This window comes from Catharus ustulatus, chromosome Z (assembly GCF_009819885.2).
Source record: "Catharus ustulatus isolate bCatUst1 chromosome Z, bCatUst1.pri.v2, whole genome shotgun sequence".
Classification (NCBI taxonomy): domain Eukaryota; kingdom Metazoa; phylum Chordata; class Aves; order Passeriformes; family Turdidae; genus Catharus; species Catharus ustulatus.
The window spans coordinates 860,620-881,225 of record NC_046262.2 but is presented as its reverse complement, the minus strand read 5'-3'; the positions used below and the strand labels follow the sequence as shown (position 1 = coordinate 881,225).

The window sequence follows — 20,606 nt, the reverse complement described above, 5'->3', positions numbered from 1 at the left end:
CCCTCCCCGCCCGTCCCTCGCTCCACTCAGCGTTCCCAGCTCTGCTTCTCCTCAGCGATGTCCCCGCTCCCCTCAGCGCTCCTGCCCTGTTTTTCCTCAGCGATGCCCCTCTCCTCCCTCCCCGCCCGCTCCTCGCTCCCCTCAGCGATGCCCCTCTCCTCCCTCCCGCCCGGCCCTCTCTCCCCTCAGCGCTCCCGCCCCGTTTTTCCTCAGCGCTGCTCCGCTCCTCCCTCCCCGCCCGTCCCTCACTCCCCTCAGCGCTCCCAGCTCTGCTTCTCCTCAGCGATGCCCCCACTGCCCTCAGCGCTCCCGCCCTGTTTTTCCTCAGCGATGCCCCTCTCTTCCCTCTCCGCCCGCCCCTCACTCCCCTCAGCGCTCCCCGCCCGCTTCTCCTCAGCGCTGCCCCGCTCCTCCCTCCCCGCCCGCCCCTCGCTCCCCTCAGCGCTCCCGCCCCGTTTTTCCCCAGCGCTGCCCCGCTCCTCCCTCCCCGCCCGCCCCTCAGTCCTCTCAGCGCTCCCGCCCTGCTTTCCCCAGCGCTGCCCCGCTCCTCCCTCCCGCCCGCCCCTCGCTCCCCTCAGCGCGCACGCTCCCTCCCCGCCCTCCCCAACGGCCGCCCGAGCGCGGCGGATTCAAACCGGGTCTCGAACCGGGCCGCGGGAGCCTCGCCCTCCCTCCTTCCCCGGCCGAGCGGCTGGGAGAGTGGGACAGGGACAAAGACCGGGAAGCACTGGCCTTGCTGCGCCTGGTAAGACCTGAGGAGAAGCTGGCGCTGCCAGCGTGTGGCCTCGATCCCCTCAGGGTGTCGCGGTCCGTCTCCGGCAGTCCTGGTTCCACGCCAGTGTGGAGGGTGGGGAAGGCGGCAGGTCTCTAAGAACGGATTTAATAAGAGTTGGTAGTATTTTAAACCAAAAGCGAAATGAAGACTTTTTAAAAGTTTCCAAGTGTGAGCCGCCGGAGGGAGCTGTGTGAGCGCTCAGTGCCGGGCCGCAGTGTTAAATGCGGGGGTTTGTCGCATTGTATAACTTTTTCTTTTAATAAATTCCTGCCTATAATAGGGTTAATAACTCTATTATTATAAACAGTATAGTAATCAATATATGATGCTCTTTTTGATGCCTTCAGATTTCCTAATAAATCTGCTAACACTTTCTTTTTGGCTTAATTATGTTTTTTAAAAAAACACATCCCTTTAAACATCAATCACCTGATGTAGTCTCCCTGAGAGAGCCTTCTAAAACTGCCTTATATAAGCCAGGTATTTCCTGTAAATTCCAACTCGTTTTTTAGTGGACACTTCAATATAATAAGGATGCTCCCAGTCTCATAAGGAATCGCTGTACTGATATCACACTACATTTATCTCTGGCAAACTTATTGGCTTGTCTAGTCAATTTTGACTTGCCAGTCACTTTATGCTTCCTTTTCTTCCTTCAATTTAGTAAGATAAAAAGGATTACTCCGTTTACTGTTTCATGCATGTTCTCTGCTTCTTTGACAGATCAGGATCTTTCTAAAAATTCTGCTTTTGTAGGCAATGTTTGCAACTTATGTCTTTGTTAAATTCCTGCCTTCATTTTTGCTCCCCCTCAGTGTGATGATGAAAGATATGGCATTCTCAGGCCTGGAAGATTTATGCATCCACATCAATACAAAGATTTCAAATGTCAAAGACTGTATCCAAATGAGACACATAGGTAAGCAAGAGCAGCAGTGAGGTTTAGTTTGCACTTCACTCCAAGAAAACACCGAGGGGCTGGAGCGTGTCCAGGGCAGGGAACGGAGCTGGGAAGGGGCTGGAGCCCCAGGAGGGGCTGAGGGAGCTGGAAAGGGGCTCAGCCTGGAGAAAAGGAGGCTCAGGGGGCACCTTGTGGCTCTGCACAGCTCCCTGACAGGAGGGGACAGCCGGGGGGATTTGGGATCTTATCCCAGGGAACAGGGACAGGAGGAGAGGGAACGGCCTCAGGCTGGGCTGGGGAGGCTCAGGGTGGACAGCAGCAGGAATTTCCTCATGGAAAGGATGGTCAGACATTGGAAGGGACTGCCCAGGGAGGTGGTGCAATCCCAATCCCTGAAGGGATTTAAAACCCATGTGGTTGTGACACTTGGGACACAGGTTGATGGTGGCCTTGACAGTGCTCTGGGGGAATAGGTGCACCTGATCTTAGAGGGCTTTTCCAAACTAATTGATTCCATGAACTCTGTTGGCTGTCCGAAATACAGGGCTGACAGTTTGGCTTGCTGCTTCTCCTGGATGGAGATGTTGGCTGGGGAGCAGGGAGTTAGATAATCACTGCTAGTGAAGGGAAGGAATACTGGATTTTGGTTTTTTCTTGGAGACTTTGTAGCTTAATGTTCTCTCTTTTACAGGTGAACATGAATCCTACAAGCCTGTGCTCCATAAAATACAGAATGAGATGTACCTTGTACATGATCTCCTGGATAAAATGGAAATTATAGTTAAAGAGCAAGAAAAACTGAAAGATTTGCTAAAAGTAATCTTTATTCTTTTCTTGTTCATAAAATTCAAAGAAATCTTTGATATGTATGTCATGTTTTTTTCCCTAGATCCTTAGTGATGTTTGGATGCACATGCTTACAAGATAAACTGGGTCTTGGAACAGGCTTGCTGATGGTTTGTTAAGCAGTTCTCCAGAATAATGAACATTAAAAACTGTATTTTTCAAGGCTTATACATAGCATCATAGAATTGTAGAATAGTTCAGGGTGGAAGGGACCTTAAAACTCATCCAGTCCCAACCCTTTCTACTGTCCCAGTTTGCTCCAAGCCCTGTCCAACCTGGCCCTGGACAGCCTTCACAGGGAAGAACTTATTCCTAATATCCTAATATTTAATGTTAAGGCCATTAAAAGCATGTCTTTGTCACTGGCCTCGAAAACATATCTTTATCATGATTGATGCAGTGATCTAAAGAGCAGCTCTACTCACCCATATTTGGAATAGATGCACAAAGTGTTCAGTTAGGATATTTGTCTGTTATTCTGGTCTGTGTTTGCACTGCCTTTGTTAAGTCTTTTGTGGAAATGTTGTTTGGGGAAGGGAGGTGAGTTTACCACAGTGTCTTGTCTTCACTACCACCACTCCCCTGACCAGACCTTGCTGAGGGTGTATTGCTAAAGTTCCTTTTGCCTGCTCAAATTTCTCTGGCATTCTGGGGGCAAGGACAGATGCTCCTTCCTTTGTATCCTTACTAGTTCTCCTGAGGAAATTATGGTATTAGGAGGTAAAATGATGGCGGGAGAATAAAAGACACCTCTTAATAAAGCTGAAAATCAATTTAATACTGCCCTAACTTTACTTGCTGAATGTTAGTAGGATTTCTAATGCAGTCACTTATTAATTTCAGGAGATCCAGAAGACTGCTGAGAGAGAACAAAAAGAAGCACATCACCTCCTTGAACACATTCCACCTTACCTGCCTAAACCAACCAACAGCTGGTACGTGGTACACGAGCCTGGGGGATTTGGGCTGCTCCTGGGCTGCAGTGTTGAGCTGCAGTGCTGTACAACTCTGCTCCTTGCACCCCACATTGACTGAGATTTTGGGAGCCAAACTTGTGTGTGTTGAGTCTGTCCGAGCTGGTGCTAGCACCCCAACAAATCTATCAAGTCAAGTCTGTAAAATACCAGGTGGTTCCAATGGGAGCTTCCAGGGGTGGATGTGATGTAGAGAAAGCAAGTGCTTCTCTCAGTCTGAGTGTCCCTTGCTTTAGAATCACAAACACACTGATTTTATAACTGCAGTGCCTATGTATTAAAGGGTTAGTGACCCAAATGCTGGGTCTCTAGAACTGAAGTTCATCACTGCCCTTCCAAACACAATTAAAAAACAAAAATCCTCTAACTCAGTGATCTTTCTGGGGGACTTTAAATAGTGTTTGTCGTAGTTTTTTTCTCTTTTCTCTACACAATCCCACATTTATTTCAGTTAGCTTTGACACCCCCTTGCCTTGGAGAGGGCTGTGGTAAGAAGCTTTTCAGAGTCAAGTGGCTGAAGTGTGTGAAAATGACAAGTATATAAAATAATGGCTGTTACTCAGAAGGCTTCTAAGACATTTTAACTCTGAGTTTCTCATATCTTTCTCTGTCCTGTTGGAGCTGCTTATTTTTTCCTGGAGTGATGTTAGTGTGTGTCAGGTAGGGTCACTTGCAGGGTCTTATTATCTGAGATCCCAGAGTGTTCTTTCCCACCTTATAGCTTGTCAGAAGGCAATGCAGTTTGAATTCAGTGCTCCCAGTATGTGCCCTGAACCTACCAGCTTTACTTGGTCTGGTTCCTAATGCCAGAGAAGTCTCAGTCTCAAAACATGACAGACACAGTCCAGCAAAGTAAAAGGTTAAATGTGTGGAAAGGGGGTTCCAGAAGAGAAAAAGGAACTGTGGTTTTTGTTGGTGTGTAGCAATATGGTCATTGGTGTAGGCATTGTATTGAAACTGTTAGCTGGTGAAGGGATGACTTGTGCAGAAGCTTTTTTCTTATTCCAACCCTTTAGACATGAACCCCTCAGCTTAGGAAACAGCTTCTCAAAATGCCTCCAGGGGTGTCTTGTTCCTTTTCAATTCAGATGTTGCTTTTTTTTGTGTGTGTGTGTAAGAACTGAAGTTTTTCAGAAATTACCACTTGGATTCTGCCTTCCTGTCATAACTTACTTTCTGATTGTAGGAAATCCTTTGTCTTAATTTTGTGTTAGCTCCTGGAAATTGTTTAGATGTAAATGAGGCTTCTTTGGTGATTGTGCCACCTGTGATACCAAAAGATTCTTTGAGATATTGGTTTCCCTTGCAATCTTGTGCTGCTTGTGATCAGGAAGTTAATTGTGACATGACTTCAGCTGGTTCTTCCCTTTCTAGAGAACCACAATATGTAAAACAAACCAAGCTTTTCTGATAATTTTCTACAGATTGTGCTCAGCCAGCTCACAGCCGCTGTTATGTCAGTCTCAGTTTGTTGCTGGTTTTTCTTGAGTAATGATACATTGTATGAGGATGCCATTTGTCGAAACACACTTTCTTCTTTTGCCCCCATTTTCTCACTTCTTGGTGTTCACTGTGTTGTGCGGTGGAGGGTCAAGGAGGTGTAAGAAGGGACATAATTGTTCAAAACCCACTGTGTCAGTTTAAATGTGTTTTCAGGTCTCTTCCCCAAACCTTCCTCTCCTGGCTTCCTCCCTTTCCCTTACCCTATGTCCCCAGATGTGTGGGACTGTGAATACTAATGGGCTGTTGAGTGATTTTTGTGAGATAGTGCAGAAAGCAGAAGAGCACTTGAACACTGGTGAGACAGGCCTTGAAGTCCCTGGGAAAATGAAAACACCCACACAGAGAAACTGAAGGATTCGTGTCCTTAGCTATTGTTTCGCTCCCATATTCTCGGGTTTTCTGTTCTGGTATACCAGAGGACTCTCACAAAAAGCAAGTTCAATGTCTCTCAAGCTGTTTGTATCCCCCGTGTTTGTTGAGAGCAGTTTCTCATTCCAGCAGAGCCAGATTTTGTAAACAAGCATCAGTTTTTCCTTTTCATGGTGCAGGTCGGCAGTGGACTGTGTCTGTCCTACCTCACTGCAGCAGCGCAGGGGCAAGGGAGTGGGTGGGAACACAAAGGAGGGGTGCCTGGATATGGGGAATCATCTAGAAAATGGTTTGTTGCAGTGTGATAGAATGGAGCGTGGGAGGAATGAAGTTTCAAGATGTGAACTGCTTCCCTTGGTTCTTGTGTTTATCCTTTCATTCCAAACCCACCACCACCCAAAATCCACCCCCTTCCCTTTCCCTCCTGTTTGCTGACATTCCCTGCTAGCTGCAGCGTGCCAGGATTCATTGTTGTTGCTGTTGAGATACAAACAGATGTTCTTCAGATGGTGACACGTGAGTCAGTTTGCAGATGTGCCGTGTTTCAGAGGGGCTCTGTGCTGTGTCACCTAGCAGAGCTGCTCCTGTCCCCGTGTCACCGGGCAGGCAGTGTGGGAGCCCAGCAGGGGGCACTGACTGTCCTCTCACTCGTGTTCCTCAGGGATAGGACACTGGATTTGGCCGTGTCACATCAAGTGACACCTCAAATCCTGGCCCTGGGGACTGGCACTGCTGTGGGACCCCACATCCAGCAAAGATCTTGTGTGGCACAGTCAGACCCTGGTCCAGGTCAGCTCTGTTCTGCTGACGCTGATTCTGCTGCACATCCCAGTACTGTCCGTGTGTCCTCATGACTGTGGATTTGGCCAAGTGCATCACCTTTGCTGTCAAAGCCTGGCAAATCCCTTGGTGTTTGAGGCTCTGAGCGAGGATTTAGAGGAAAGGTGAATTTATAACAATAATGTTCTAATAATCCAGAATAAATCAGGAAATTCTTCCACCTTTTGGATCTTGCCTAAAAAAATTTTAAAGTATTAAAAAAAACCCAGTCTGCTAGGTGGTGTTGAATTTCTTTACTTTAAAAGTTTAATGGATGAGTCAGGCTTCCCAAGATTTGAACCCGTTTCAAAGAGCTATGAAATGTTAAAAATCTGCAGCTCTGTGCTGTGTTTCATCTCGTAAAAAGCCAGGCCTTGCATTGTGTGAAATGTAACGGTACACTGAATTCTGAGCTGTGCCATGCTGCACTTGGGCTGCTTCCAGCTCACCTGCTAGCAGCCTCTGTAGCAGAGAAGCTAAGAGCTGTGCTGAAGTCAGCTGAAGGATATGATTTGAAAGAGCAGGCTTGCTTTACTGATGTTCCTTTTCTGAAATATCATTAATTGTGTTCACCCAGCCTAACAGATAGGCTGGAACTTAGATCTGTGACTAAGCAGACTTGACAGTGTAGTGGAATTCTCCTGCCTACTTAGCTGCTGTTTTTACCCTGAATATCCCTTTATTTTACAGCGTCATGGTGCCAAGTGAGAAACAGGAAGGACAGAAAAATGCTGTAGAACCTAAGCGTGAAAAGAAGCCTGGAAAAAAGGCAATAGCCATTAAAGAAGTGGCATTAATAACCACAGAGGAGTTTGAAAGTCTTCCTGTGTAAGTAAGCGTGGCTTCCCTTACAGCCTGGCATTTCAATTTGGGTGGCACACACAGGTTTGGGAGAGTGACCTCCTGCAGAACTGGGACTGACAGAGATTAAATATTAATAGCTCCTTAATAATTCAAATGCAACGCTAGCAAACTTGAAAATTGAATGGATGGAGTTAATTGGGCTCTTTTCAATGGTGGTGTTGGGAAGATGAACTCAAATCAGTTAAAACCCAAACCTCTTACCTCAAAAGTCACTGTAATTGTATGAACAGAGATTTATTAGGTAACAGGTGAATCCTCATCTTGTTTTGAGAACTGACATTAAAAAAAAAAAGAGCCATCATCTCATAAGATGAAGAGTTTGTTTACACATAGAAGGAAAAGTAATGATAAATACTGTTTTCATTTGACCCAACTATTGGTTTCTGTCAAGTCAAGTCTTGACTTACCTATCTGTTTTGAGACAGTAAAAGCAATCAGACTTGTTAAAAGCAAAAAAAAAAAAACCAAACCACTTTGCACTGAAATTCCCAAATTTCTGGAATAGAAAGCTGTGGGTGTTTTCCCCTAGCATCAGGACATGATTAATGGATATCCTTGTCTGAAGGAAATTTCTCTGGATGCCTAAGGCTGAGTTGTTATTGAGACTCTGGATTCACTGTGTTCCCTGACAATACCTGTTTCAATAAGAAATGTGTTTTTGAACTTTACTTGAGGCTTTCCAATAATTTTTTCTACAGCCTTCAAAATTTTCAGGTGAGTAATGCCCATTTTCTTCCTTATCCTGAATGTTGAAGGACTAATGATAAAGGACTTCTGGTTACTTCTGAGAAGAGCATGCACCTGGTATTTTTATTCTGCAGAACACCTCAGGTATTTTGTGGATTTACTCCCTTAGGCAGTCCTCTCCTGATAAAATAATGGGAGGATAAAGCTGGAGCATGGGAATTTTTGGTCTTTATCTCTGCTGTGACAAGAGAAACAGACACAGACCATTCCAGCTGAATATTGTTTTAACTTCCAGTTAAAACTGTTATCTCCCACATCATGAGACAGCTGGAAGGACACTTGGGGCATGTTTTAGTGGTGTCCTTGGCCGTGCTGGGGAATAATCTCAGAGGGCTTTTCCAACCTAAAAGAGTTCATAATAATCCTTGAAAGCAGAAGGTTTTCCACTGCTGTTCCTGGGTGTGGAGGATGGGGACAGAGGGCAGACAGATCCTCTTCATGACAGATCCACAAAACCACAGGATAAGCTGAATTGGAAGGCACCCCTTGTGGAAATGTTGCAGCTGTGTTGGAAGGCACCCATTATGGAAAGGTTGCAGCTTAGACTTAGACTGTGCTGGTAGAGCTCTAGAAATAATTTAATTTTATTCAGATTGGAGAAGCATGTTTGTTCTGTGGAGGAAAATTTACATCAATTTACATAGATCTATTAATCTGCCAGTATTTCTGTTGCCTGGCAATGTTGTATTACAAGATTGAGGGAGTACTTACAATTTCACATGCTGATTGACCAAATCTAAGCAGCAAATAGTTGTATTACAAAATCTCTTTCACTGAATGTGCTCTCTTGGAAGAATTTGGTTCAGGGCCCAGTTCTTCAGGTGAGCACTGGAGGGTGGGAGGTGGTCTGAAAATCTGACTGAAAAATTGAGGCTATTTTCACTTGCTTTGTGTTGAACATGAAGGAAAATCTATTCCTAACACCATCAGGCCACTAAAAAGGCCAAACAAACTTCAGGGACTCCACAGTCCTAGGACTGGGCAGCTGATATTTAGCAAAGGCACACACTTTGTCAAGGGGCAGATGTGGAGCACCCTGATCAAACAGAACACTTTGCACAATAAAAGACTTGCAAATTATCTTGCCCTTCAAATCTGTTGCAGGAAGGTGCTCTGTGGAGGAAGATAAAGGACATTTCACAGCACCTGTCTTTGTTAACTTTTGTCTTTGAGGCAAAGGAAAATGCTTGCTTTATTCTGTGTCTAGAATTCTCACTGCTTTCTAAAAATCTTGCTGCTGGAAGTATTTCAGATTCTGTGCACTCATTATAACTCTCAAGTCTCAGAAGATGGTGGCTGGGGATAATAATACATGGCTATTTTAGACTAACCATTTTTGAGAAGAGCAGGGGGTGGCCATTACAAGCTTTATGTCTTTTAGAGTGGTATATATGTGATATATTGATGTTATTCTTTTCTCTGAGGAACACAGCACTGTGCTCTGGTTTTCATACCTATGGAAAAAAAATGCTTTGAAAAAGGGCTTCTGTAGATTAAAAAAAGAAACTGACTGGTTTTTTATTTTTTTTAAATAAAAGAAAGATTTTGAATTATGTTGCATTTGGAATAGCGAAGCAGATTTTAAAGTTATTTTAAATCTAAATTAAATGCCTGAATTTGGAACTTCTCAGCTTTGTATTTTTATATTAGTGTAGGTATGGACTGAAATAAATGTTGGCATTAAATGAGTTTGCCAGCCATGGTTGGGTAGAAACATGAGAGGGCTGTGGGACAGCTGGAGTTTTTATTATCCTTGGTTACGCACTGAATAAAAATTCCATTTGGTTTTGACAGAATTTAATTTCAGATTAAAGCATCTTGGATGCCTGAGGGCCTCTCAAAGAGCATTTGGTTTTTAGGCTTAGGCAGCCCAGTCCTGCCAGTCTGTTTCAGCTTCAGGATGAGCTGAGGTGGTCCCTTGGCTTTATCACACAACACACTGTCTGTGTGTCGGCAGTGGGAGCACAGGAAGTTAAATAAAGGTTTTTTATACCTCTGGGCTTAGCCTTCCTGTCTCTGCACGCTCCCCTGTGGCGTGGGGAGCAGAGAGAGCAGTGAGCAGCAGTTAATGCACACAGGCACAGCCCTGCTGTGCTTACAGGCAGTGTTTGTGCTGTGGCTGCATTTCAGGGGCGGCACTGCTGCTTTTATTGCTGTGCAGAGTCGAGCGTTTTTATTACTGAGAGATAGCTGCACTTCCAACGTTGAATTAATCACTGTATCACTAAAATTGAAAGCTGGTTGCAAGTAACTTAGTGGCTGCTGAGTTTCAAACTTGGTTTGAATTCAGTATTTGCACAGCTCCTGCCGTACTCAGGCAGGGATTGGCTGCTGTTGGAATCTGCAGCTCTTATTTTGAGTTGGTAATTGCAGAATGCCTGCCCAAACTCTGGTTTGGAGTACTGAACTTGTAATTGATTATCTACTTCTGCTTTGAATTCTTTGTGTGTTCTCCAGAGATTGAGCCTGTCTGTTCAGATTGAAACAAGGGAGGAGCTTGTTGTTCATTGATCTTTTCAACTTGCTGTCCCATAACTTTTAGCTCTACTGACCTAAAGCATTCATTCTTAAAATGAATTGTAACACTTGTGTAATTCCTCAGGTCTGCAAGCTGGTACTGAACAAAACACAAACAGCCAGGTTTGGTTTGTTGTTGTTTGTTTGAATTAAGGACAATGCAGGTTGCAAGGCTGGCATTTTTCATTTTTACTTACTGCCATTTTTTTTTGGTGGGTGGGGGTTTTGTTGTGTTTAGCTTACTGCTTGTAATTTGAGTTTCAGATTTCATTTTTTATATAATGGCTTCTCAGTGTGCAGCACAGGTTCTTTTCCTTGAAGGCATGGCTTTATGTCTATAAATACCTAATAGTCTTACTTGCAAATGTTCCAGTGTTCTAGTATTTCCACATCCCTTTGTTCTTTATCTTCTGTGCTTCCTGTTCCTCTAGGCTGTTGTGAACAGACTTTATGCTTGCAGTACTGGTGTTATGAAATGCAGTGAGAGTTCAGAAATGGATGCTGGTGGTGCAGGATGATACCTGCACAGCTCAGTAGGCTGCACAGTCAGATACAGAAGGCAGCACTAAACTAGTAGTTCTTCAAAAAGCCCCAAATAATCACAGAATCACCAGGTTGGAAGAGACCTCCAAGATCATTGAGTCCAACACATGCCCTAACATCTCAAGTAGACCATGGCACCAAGTGCCACATCCAAAAAAAGAAATTGTGCTTCCTGTACCTCTAGGCTGTTACCGACACATTTTATTCTTTTAGTACTACATATATATACACTATAAAAACAACCTTTATTCCATTTTGAAAAGCTTTTTACAGCTGAAGCACTGAACACATTCTGATTCTTAATTCTTCTTAATTTAGCTTTCTAATGTTTTATCTTTCTGTTTTAGGTTCTGTCATGGCCCTTTTACCTTCAAGGTTGTTAAACAATAAAGGAAATGGACAGAATTAACTGCTACATGTATTCAGGAGAAACTGCTTCTAACTAGGAGCAGTTTGTTCAGTTAAGTCTGATGGAAGAGAAGAATAAACACAGAACTTTGACTTTCTGGTTGCTGATTATTGTTTTTATTTGTAGGTATCTGAAAGGCCGTATGGCACAGGATCAGATTAATGCAGTTGTTCAAGAGATAAACAAGGCCGTGGTGGGCAAGTACAAGATCTTGTACCAGCCTTTGAAGTCTATGAGTGCATCAGTCAAAAACCTCTACTACAGGTTCATGGAAGAAGAAACTAAGGACACAAAAGGTATTTTTGTTTTCCTTTGTTAGTACCCAACTCCTACCAAACACTTGAATGTAGCAGGAGAAGTATAAAAATACTGATTTTTTTTAAAATGTGTTTTTGGCTGAAGAGTTTCCTATAGTGATTGGGTCGCTTGTTCAATGATTTTGTTAAAAATGCATCCTGCTGATGGTGTATCATGGCACAGACTTTGAGTGCACTACGTTTGGAATCACTGCAAGTTCTGGAAACTCTTGTTTTGATAACCAAACAATAGAAATGTGTCCTCAGGGCTTAAACTTGATTGGACATGAACTATTAAAAATCTGTTCTGAAGCTGGGAAATCTGGGTGATTAATTGTGCTGCAGTGGCATTGTGGAAGAGATAAGTCTGTCTGATACTCTTAAGAAGTTTTCTCTTCTTAAAAGCATAAAGGAAGTGAAAACCAAATACCTTTCTTTCAATTGAAAAGCAAGTTAAACTTACAGGCTAGTTTTTCCAAAAATATGCAGCACAGTAAATCTCTGCTATAGAAATCTCCTTTGTGGTATGCTTTTCCTCTTGAGAACAAGTATGTAATTATTCCTGGAGGGGTGTACTGCACATGTCAAGCTTGGTGATGTCCTTAGAATGTCCTCATGTTTCCAAGTTCAGGCATAAGGAGTGGAGCAAACTTTATTCTGTCTCACAGAAAAAGAGCTGTCTGTGACAACACTGTGGCCCCTTCCCTTTCCCCTTTCCCCTATTCAAGACTCTGAATGTTATACTCTGATCACATCACTGGCTTCTGAATTCCAAATACAGCTTTTCTGTAGGAAGGGAATTCTCATCTGATGGACATGCTGGCACTTCATTGAGACCTCTAAGATAAACACAGGATCACAGATTGGTTCGGGTTGGAAGTGATCTGCGAGATTAGCCACTTCCATTCCCTGCCATGGCAGGGACACCTTCCACTGTCCCAGGCTGCTCCAATCCCATCCAGCCTGGCCTTGGACACTCCAGGGATCCAGGGGCAGCCACAGCTGCTCTGGGCACCCTGTGCCAGGGCCTGCCCACCCTCCCAGGCAGCAATTCCTTCCCAATATCCCATCCAGCCCTGCCCTCTGGCACTGGAAGCCATTGCCTGTGTCCTGTCCCTGCATGCCTTGTCCCCAGTCCCTGTGCAGCTCTCCTGGAGCCCCTTCAGGCCCTGCCAGGGGCTCTGAGCTCTCCCTGGAGCCTTCTCTTGTGCAGGGGAGCAGCCCCAGCTGTGCCAGCCTGGCTCCAGAGCAGAGGGGCTCCAGCCCTGCAGCATCTCCGTGGCCTCCTCTGCACTGGCTCCAGCAGCTCCATGTCCTTGTGTTGGACACAGGACTCCAGATGAGGTCTCAGTTGTCATACAAAGCTTATTGTTGTAAAGGACTTTATTAAAAGCATTCTTAGCACACGCAGCTGGATGAATTTGTGTGACTGACTTCTGTTTTGGGCTGTGATGGTTTGGTTTCTCCCTAAGAATTTTTTCAGCCTCAGTTGAACAGCAGCTTATGTTAATCTGGATTTCTTAAAATACTGGCTTCATCAATTTAATTTACAACGTATTTTTTGTATCACTGTTCCTATCCTTAGGGCAGGAGTAAGGAGTTTGAGCACACAGTTGTAGGAGAGAGGATGAACACAAGAAGAGCCCTCCTGGGCTTGGAGTGCTGCTCAGTCTGTTCTGTGATCCACAGTAGCCTTGGCTACAGTGAAGAACCCATTCCAGCAACTTGAGAAAGCTACAGCTGGTCAGAGAATTTTCTGTCAAAAAGCTGGGGGGCTTAAGTCTGCAAAACTGAATAGCTCTGATTTCTTTAAGTACCTGAGAGATGGTCTTTTTTTCTTGTTTATCTTGGGAGGTTCAGTTAGGAAACTAGGACATTCAGCATCTGATAGAGCATGTGTATTTGTGTGGTAGATGGTTTTGTTTAGGTTTTTTTTGATAATCATTTAGAAAGTCTAGAGAAAAAGCCTGGCAGGCTGTCAAATGGTTCTTATCTGGCCAGCACAAAATGATTAAATGTCTTTATCCGTTGCATTTTTCAGGATGATGTTCCACATTCATTGATTTGTTTGCTTAAATCTCTCCTGTGAGTCTCTCTGCTCAGGATTCCCACTGTTTCTCAGCCTGGGCTGGTTGCCAGCTGTCCTCTCCCCTGATTTCAAGAGGAGAGAAGATGACCCTGGTTTATCAGGGTCACTTCCAGCCACTCAGGTGATTCAGTGAGTTTAGCTAGTTGTTTAGCATGTGGACCAAACCCCTGCCCTTCACCCAGCTTTGATTTCTTCACACAAAAGATCCTGCTATGCTGAAGGCTGCCGCTCTGGACTGTGAGCAAACACAAGAAGGAATCTTGTTTTATCCAAATTCAGGACGTTCAGGTGCTCCCCCAGATGTGACAGACTGAAAGCAGTGTGCCAGGTTATGCACTGGCTGTATTGGTGTTCCTGGAAGCTGTAAATGGTCTCTATCCTACAATAGCTCTATTTTGGGCAGTAGTGCTGTTCTTCTTTCTTCTAGTAAACAAACTTCCCACTTCTCATCTGTATGTGGATTTGGTGGGGGTACAAGCTCTGAGATTCCAGTGAAGTTCCTCTCTGGGGAAATATCTCTAGATTTTGACAGTTACTGTCGCTGGAAGATTCTATTCCCTGTGAGACACACGAGAGGCCCAGGCTGTGAGAAAACATGATCTGTTATTTCTCAGCTCTGTCTCACCCAGATTTTGGAGGACACACATAATTCTTGGACCTTAGTTCTTTACAGGCAACTTTGGCTTTCCAGCTTGGATCAGCTATTTCCCAGTGAAACTGGAAGGAGTCAAAAGGAGGAAGAGATGCTCCATCTTTTCTAACAGGTCACTGCCTCTGTGTTAAGGATACAACAGAGAGGGAGAATTCTATCTTCTTTTTCCAGGCTGGAACATCCCTACCCTTTTGTACTCCTCCTCATTAGACTTGGAAGCATGATACTACTTTTAATTCAGGATTCATGTAGGTTGGAAAAGGCCTCTAAGATCACAAATCCCAACCACTAAACCATGTCATCAAGGGGCACATTCACATGGTTTTTTGAACACTTCCAGGAATGGTAACTCCATCACTGCCCTGGGCAACCTGAATTTTAATGACAATTTGCTTAAGGAAGTAATTAATCAGCTACAAGAAGAGGTGAACTCTGAGCTCTGAGGCAGGACTTCCCTGTGCCATTTTCTTGGAGACACAGGGATGATGCTCTTGCAAGTGGTTAGTCTTTCCCTGTAAGTTTCTCAAGTGGTGATGAATTACTCTTTTCCAAATCTGATGTGAGTCGAGGGCATGGTGGGCTGCACAGCTCTGATGCAGGCAGGGCTCTGTCCTTACAGCAAAGATCTAATTCCAGGGCCTGAGTGCCTGCTGGGAGACAGAGCTCATGGAGCAGGGCTGTGGAGGATGCAGTGTCATCCTGATGACAAGTTTTAAAAGTAAAACAAAGCTCCCAATATGGTGTGAAGCCATCTGTTGGAACCTTAAAGCCTAGGAATTTTGAATTTTCTGTGCTTTCTCACACTGACCCTCAAAAGAACACTACTTTTGAATTAAGGCCTTGGAGAAGGCTTCCAGTTTTGAGTAAAAGAGTTAGAATCACTGGTGTCTAGTTTAAACACAGGTGTGCAATTTCACATGGTAAAAGGTTTAGAATTTGAAGTTCTATAATATAATAGTAAGTATGAAACAAAATAAAAATTCTTAGACATTGTCTCTTCTTCCTTCTTCCTTCTTTGTCTTTAATTAGCTAAAAAGTACTGCTATACAAGTCACAAGTGTTTAGTTGTTAAATCAAAATATAAAAAAATATAAATCTGCTTTTTAATTAAATAGTTAACCTTTAAAAAAACCTTATAACTAACTAAATGCATCTCCATTTTCTCGTTTTTCCCTTGTTAACTAAAAGTACTGCAATAAATAAAAATAAATATAAATTTGACAAACAAAAAAAATTAATAAACAGCCAAGTCCGAACAAGAAAATCAATCTCTCAAGTTTTAATCCTAACTCTAAATAAAGACAAAAAAACCAAACCAACATGTAATGCCACTAAAAAAGTAAAAGCACAAATAAGTGTGAGGATCTACTGCTGATAGAATTATGAATTGCAGATTGTGGAGTTATGAAGAAGAGGCTGTGCTGTCGCTTGCGAAATGCCAAGTGTATCCTGCGACAGAGTGGTTTCTGTAACAAAACCTGTTTGTTTTCCAGGACAGTATTTTATTGTGGAGGCTGATCTCAAGGAGTTCACTGAGCTGAAGCTGGATAAGCGTTTCTACAGCATCCTCAACATCCTGAGGCACTGCCAGAGAGTGAAGGAGCGCCGGAGCTCGGGCTTCATCCGCTACATCATCTGCTAGCCTGCTCCCCGTGCCTGCCCGCCCAGGAGAGAGACCTGCCACCCGTGCTCCTGTCCCCAGACAGCAGGGACTGCTTTCCAGGAGGGCTGTTTAAGTGTTTGAGGAATTTTTGTGAAGCCAAGGGGAACTCAGACCCAAACCAGAAAGGCAGCTGGGCACAGGCAGTTAATCACATTTTCTGGTCAGCACAGTTATAAAGTAAAATAGAGTTCTCTGCATGTTAACAGAGCTTCTGTGGTCCTTTAGTGTTTCTGGGTGTTGGAGGTCAGGATTTTTGGTTTTTATCTCTCTCAGAGAATTTTTCTCGCATTTATTGTCTAAGAGATGGGAGCGATGGGTATTTAAGAGAGAACAAAGATGTGGCAGAGGAGAGGGAGCGTTGTGGGGTGGGGAGGAAAAGGGGTGCAGTTTTCTACCATCCCTTAGCTGGGGGCATTTCTCTTGGGAAATGCAGAGATACCACAAGCCTGGGCTGGGCTCAGCCCTCTGTGCTCTCAGGATCAGAGGGGAGACAGGTGGGGTTTGGGGTCAGGCTGCTGCTGCTGTGGAATTCACTGTTATCAGAGTTCTTGGCTCTGATAACTCTGGACCTCTGCTGGGCCTTTCCAGCAGGGCTTGAAGAAGTCCTCTCCTGCCTGGCTCTCCAGAAACTGATGCCCAGAGGAGCTGGAACAGAGCCTAGACAGAGTTAGGAGGAATAAAATGGATATTTACTGAGGGTTTTCAAAGGCCACACCCTGGCAGTACCAGAGCCACAGTCGTGGCCCTGGATGGCTCCAAGATGGAAACAAAAGAGGGCATGGTCATGAAATCCCACATTTTTATAGGTTTTAGTCCATTTGCATACAGAACTCAATTGCCCAATTAATACCCTCAAATCATGAAGTTTCATCCTCCTTGCTTGTTTGCCCGACCTCTTTTCACATTGTCTATGCTTAGGGCCTGAAGTTTGAAGAGTCCTTGAGTCCCCAGCTGGAATAGGACTGACTTTTCTTCACCACCCTGTGAAAACATGCTAGCAACCCTAAATATAAAACTAAAAGCTGCACACCAAAGCAGAACAGAAAAATTTAAAACTTATTGAGCTGCCAGCGCAACATAAGGGGGAAATGGGGCCGAATAGGCGCCCCCTGCAGGCTTGGAGGAATCATCACAGCCTGTGACAGCAGCGCCCCCTGCAGGCTGGGAGGAATCATTGCAGCCCCTGTAACCCCAGAGCCAGCAGTGCCCCTGCAGGCTGGGAGGAATCATTGCAGCCCCTGTAACCCCAGAACCAGCAGCGCCCCCTGCAGGCTGGGAGGAACCATTGCAGCCCCTGTAACCCCAGAGCCAGCAGCGACCCCTGCAGGCTGGGAGGAACCATTGCAGCCCCTGTAACCCCAGAGCCAGCAGTGCCCCTGCAGGCTGGGAGGAATCATTGCAGCCCCTGTAACCCCAGAGCCAGCAGCGCCCCCTGCAGGCTGGGAGGAATCATTGCAGCCCCTGTAACCCCAGAGCCAGCAGCGCCCCTGCAGGCTGGGAGGAACCACTGCAACCCCTGTAACCCCAGAGCCAGCAGCGCCCCCTGCAGGGGGGCTTTCATATATTCCAGGCTCTGTCCGGTATTAGTATATAACGCTGAGAAAAGAATATTATAATAAATATAATAAATACAATAAATAATAATATAACAGTCCTGTATTAATATATAACTCTGAACTTCACGCAAAGTGTTAGCAAGTTCTCCTCACAGCTCAGTCACACAAAACAATCCTTTTCCAGCTCCAGAGGCAAGGACACTGCTGCAGCTTCAGGCCCAAAGTGTGCGAGCAACAGTGAATTGAGGAGAGCAATCTGGGAGGATGGGACTGGATAACCTGGAGCTGGAATTGGACAATTAACCCCAATATGGAAATGAGTCAGAACTTATAAAAGTGTGAAAACTCATGACCAGGTGTCCACCTTAACCCACAGCCAGGCTCTTGTACTGCCCAAGTTAAAGCCTTTGAGGGCCTTTTAATAAATCCCTACTTTATTCCTTTAGCACTGGCTAGCTTCTGTTCCAGGTAGCCCATCTAGGCATCACCTCAAAGCTCCATAATTTCAAAGTTATAATAATTGGGAGGGAATGGGGCCGTATTTCCCCACTTCCTTGGCAGACAGCTGTCTTATAAACCAATACAATGAATTGGAGGCTGTGTTTAAGATTCTGTAGCTACTCAAACGAAACATCTGATTTTTTCTTTATTTAATGCCTCAAACCAATTTCCAGATTTCCTTTTCTTAATCTTCCCTCTTATACTAATTGTAGGTTTTGGAGTTTTCTGCATCGCTTGAACAGGAGGATCTGAGGTGGTCCTAAGACTTTTGGAACTGATTGGTAGTTCTGTTAGTCCTGTGCTTTTCCAGCTTTGTCATGCAGACAGATTTTTCCCTCAGATACTCAGACTGGTGTGAAACAGTAGGAGTTTGAAGTGAAAATATTCACATTAATCATGAAAATTTGGGTCAAACTTGTTCTGTTTTTATTATAAAAGTCTTTATTGCAGTTTTTGTTATAGAAGGTTGCTTTCAAATTGCTTAATAGCATAGTTAGGTTCAGAGTAGATCTATTGTGAATAATATAAAATCTGCAAGTAATAAAAACTGTTTTGATAAGAAAAGCTGTGTTCTTTTTCTTTCATGAGCCTGTATCTGCTGCTACCCTAGTATCTCATCTAAAATACCTTCTCTTGTACCCTGTCAGCATTAACATGGAATTTAATGTGCAAAATACACCAAATTATATTTAAATTTTGTCAATAAAGCAATTCTGCTGAATTTCTAGGTTCCCTTTTTTTTTTTTTTTTTTTTTTTTTGTGTCTGTGTGTCTGTGTGTATGTGGTGGTTGTATTTTGGGGTTTTGGTTTTCGGTCTTTTGCTCCAGAATGCTGAGATCCAAGCTGAGGTTTGTACTCTGCATTGTCTTGGAATATATTTGAGGACTCTAGAGACTGTCCTTCGCTTCTGATGGGTATTAAAAAGCAAGATCTGATAGTATACAACATAACTCGGGTTTTGCCTACTCACTGTAAAGTCCTGTCAGTTCTCTTCAGATGTCACTGAATACATTTTTAAATTTTTATTTCCTTAGTACTTGTTTTGATCTGGATAAGCTTGGTTGCTGCATGAATTTATTTTATTTTTTTCCTCCTTTTCGTGTTTTGTTGTGGGGATTGCAGTTTTTGCTTAATTAGATGTTGGTTAACAGCATTCGGTCTGTTACTATGGAGTTTTTAATTTTCTAAACTATTTTCCCTCAGGCAGATTCTCACAAATGTGCTCATTATTTTAATTCCCTGTCCTAACATTGTGTTTTTCTCCCAGGGAACTCTGCCCATGGATTGTGGTCACCTACTGTGCCCTTCCACTTTTCTTCCTCCAAAACCTCACACTGGCCCAGGAGCTGGAAAACAGAAATTCCCTGGTGTCCCAGGGGCTCGGTGAGCACCTGCCTCCCTTTTGGTGTGTCCATCCCATTTTGGGGACAAAATGTTTGCCTCTGGGAACTGCCTCAAAAAAATTTCTGTGGGATTTGGGCCATTTTCTGTGGGATTTGGGCCATTTTCTGCAGGATTTGGGCCATTTTCTGTGGGATTTGGGCCATTTTCTGTGGGTTTTGGGCCATTTTCAGTGGGATTTGGGCCATTTTCTGTGTGTTTTGGGCCATTTTCTGTGTGTTTTGGGCCATTTTTTGTGGGATTTGGGAAATTTTCTGTGGGATTTGGGCCATTTTCTGCGGGATTTGGGCCATTTTCTGCAGAATTTGGGCTAATTTCTGTGGGATTTGGGCCATTTTTTGTGAGATTTGGGCCATTTTCTGTGCGATTTGGGCCATTTTCTGTGGGATTTGGGCCACTTTCTGCAGGATTTGTGCCATTTTCTGTGGGTTTTGGGCCATTTTTTGTGGGATTTGGGCTATTTTCTGTGGGATTTGTGCCATTTTCTGTGGGATTTGGGCTATTTTCTGCAGGATTTGTGCTATTTTCTGTGGGATTTGGGCCATTTTCTGTGGGATTTGTGCCATTTTCTGTGGGATTTGGGAAATTTTCTGTGGGATTTGGGCCATTTTCTGCAGGATTTGGGCTATTTTCTGTGGGATTTGGGCCATTTTCTGTGGGATTTGGGGCATTTTCTGTGGGATTTGGGCCATTTTCTGTGGGATTTGGGCCATTTTCTGTGGGATTTGGGCCATTTTCTGCAGGATTTGGGCTATTTTCTGCGGGATTTGGGCTATTTTCTGTGGGATTTGGGCCATTTTCTGTGGGATTTGGGCCATTTTCTGCAGGATTTGGGCTATTTTCTGCGGGATTTGGGCTATTTTCTGTGGGATTTGGGCCATTTTCTGTGGGATTTGGGCCATTTTCTGCAGGATTTGGGCTATTTTCTGCAGGATTTGGGCCATTTTCTGTGGGATTTGGGCCATTTTCTGCAGGATTTGGGCCATTTTCTGCGGAATTTGGGCCATTTTCTGCAGGATTTGGGCTATTTTCTGTGGGATTTGTGCCATTTTCTGTGAGATTTGGGCTATTTTCTGTGAGATTTGGGTCATTTTCTGCGGGATTTGGGCTATTAATGCAGGATTTGGGCCATTTTCTGCGGAATTTGGGCCATTTTCTGCAGGATTTGTGCTATTTTCTGT

General features: G+C 44.2%; 1 protein-coding gene across 2 annotated transcripts; it reads left to right on the top strand.

Annotated features, from left to right (window-relative positions):
* Positions 1–592: 592 nt before the first annotated feature.
* Positions 593–19,313, top strand: SKA1 (spindle and kinetochore associated complex subunit 1). 2 transcript variants are annotated; one of them, XR_004420704.2, is made up of 8 exons: positions 593–745; positions 1,591–1,694; positions 2,368–2,492; positions 3,366–3,457; positions 6,878–7,015; positions 11,394–11,563; positions 15,798–16,127; positions 19,292–19,313. XR_004420704.2 is itself a non-coding variant. In XM_033085082.1 (7 exons), exons 2-7 carry the CDS (start codon positions 1,595–1,597, stop codon positions 15,944–15,946), a joined length of 774 nt encoding a protein of 257 aa, XP_032940973.1. In that variant the 5' UTR covers positions 593–745; positions 1,591–1,594; the 3' UTR covers positions 15,947–16,170. The 2 variants fall into 2 exon arrangements, 1 of the variants encoding a protein (XP_032940973.1); XM_033085082.1 differs by lacking the exon at positions 19,292–19,313 and having other exon boundaries at positions 15,798–16,170.
* Positions 19,314–20,606: the final 1,293 nt, after the last annotated feature.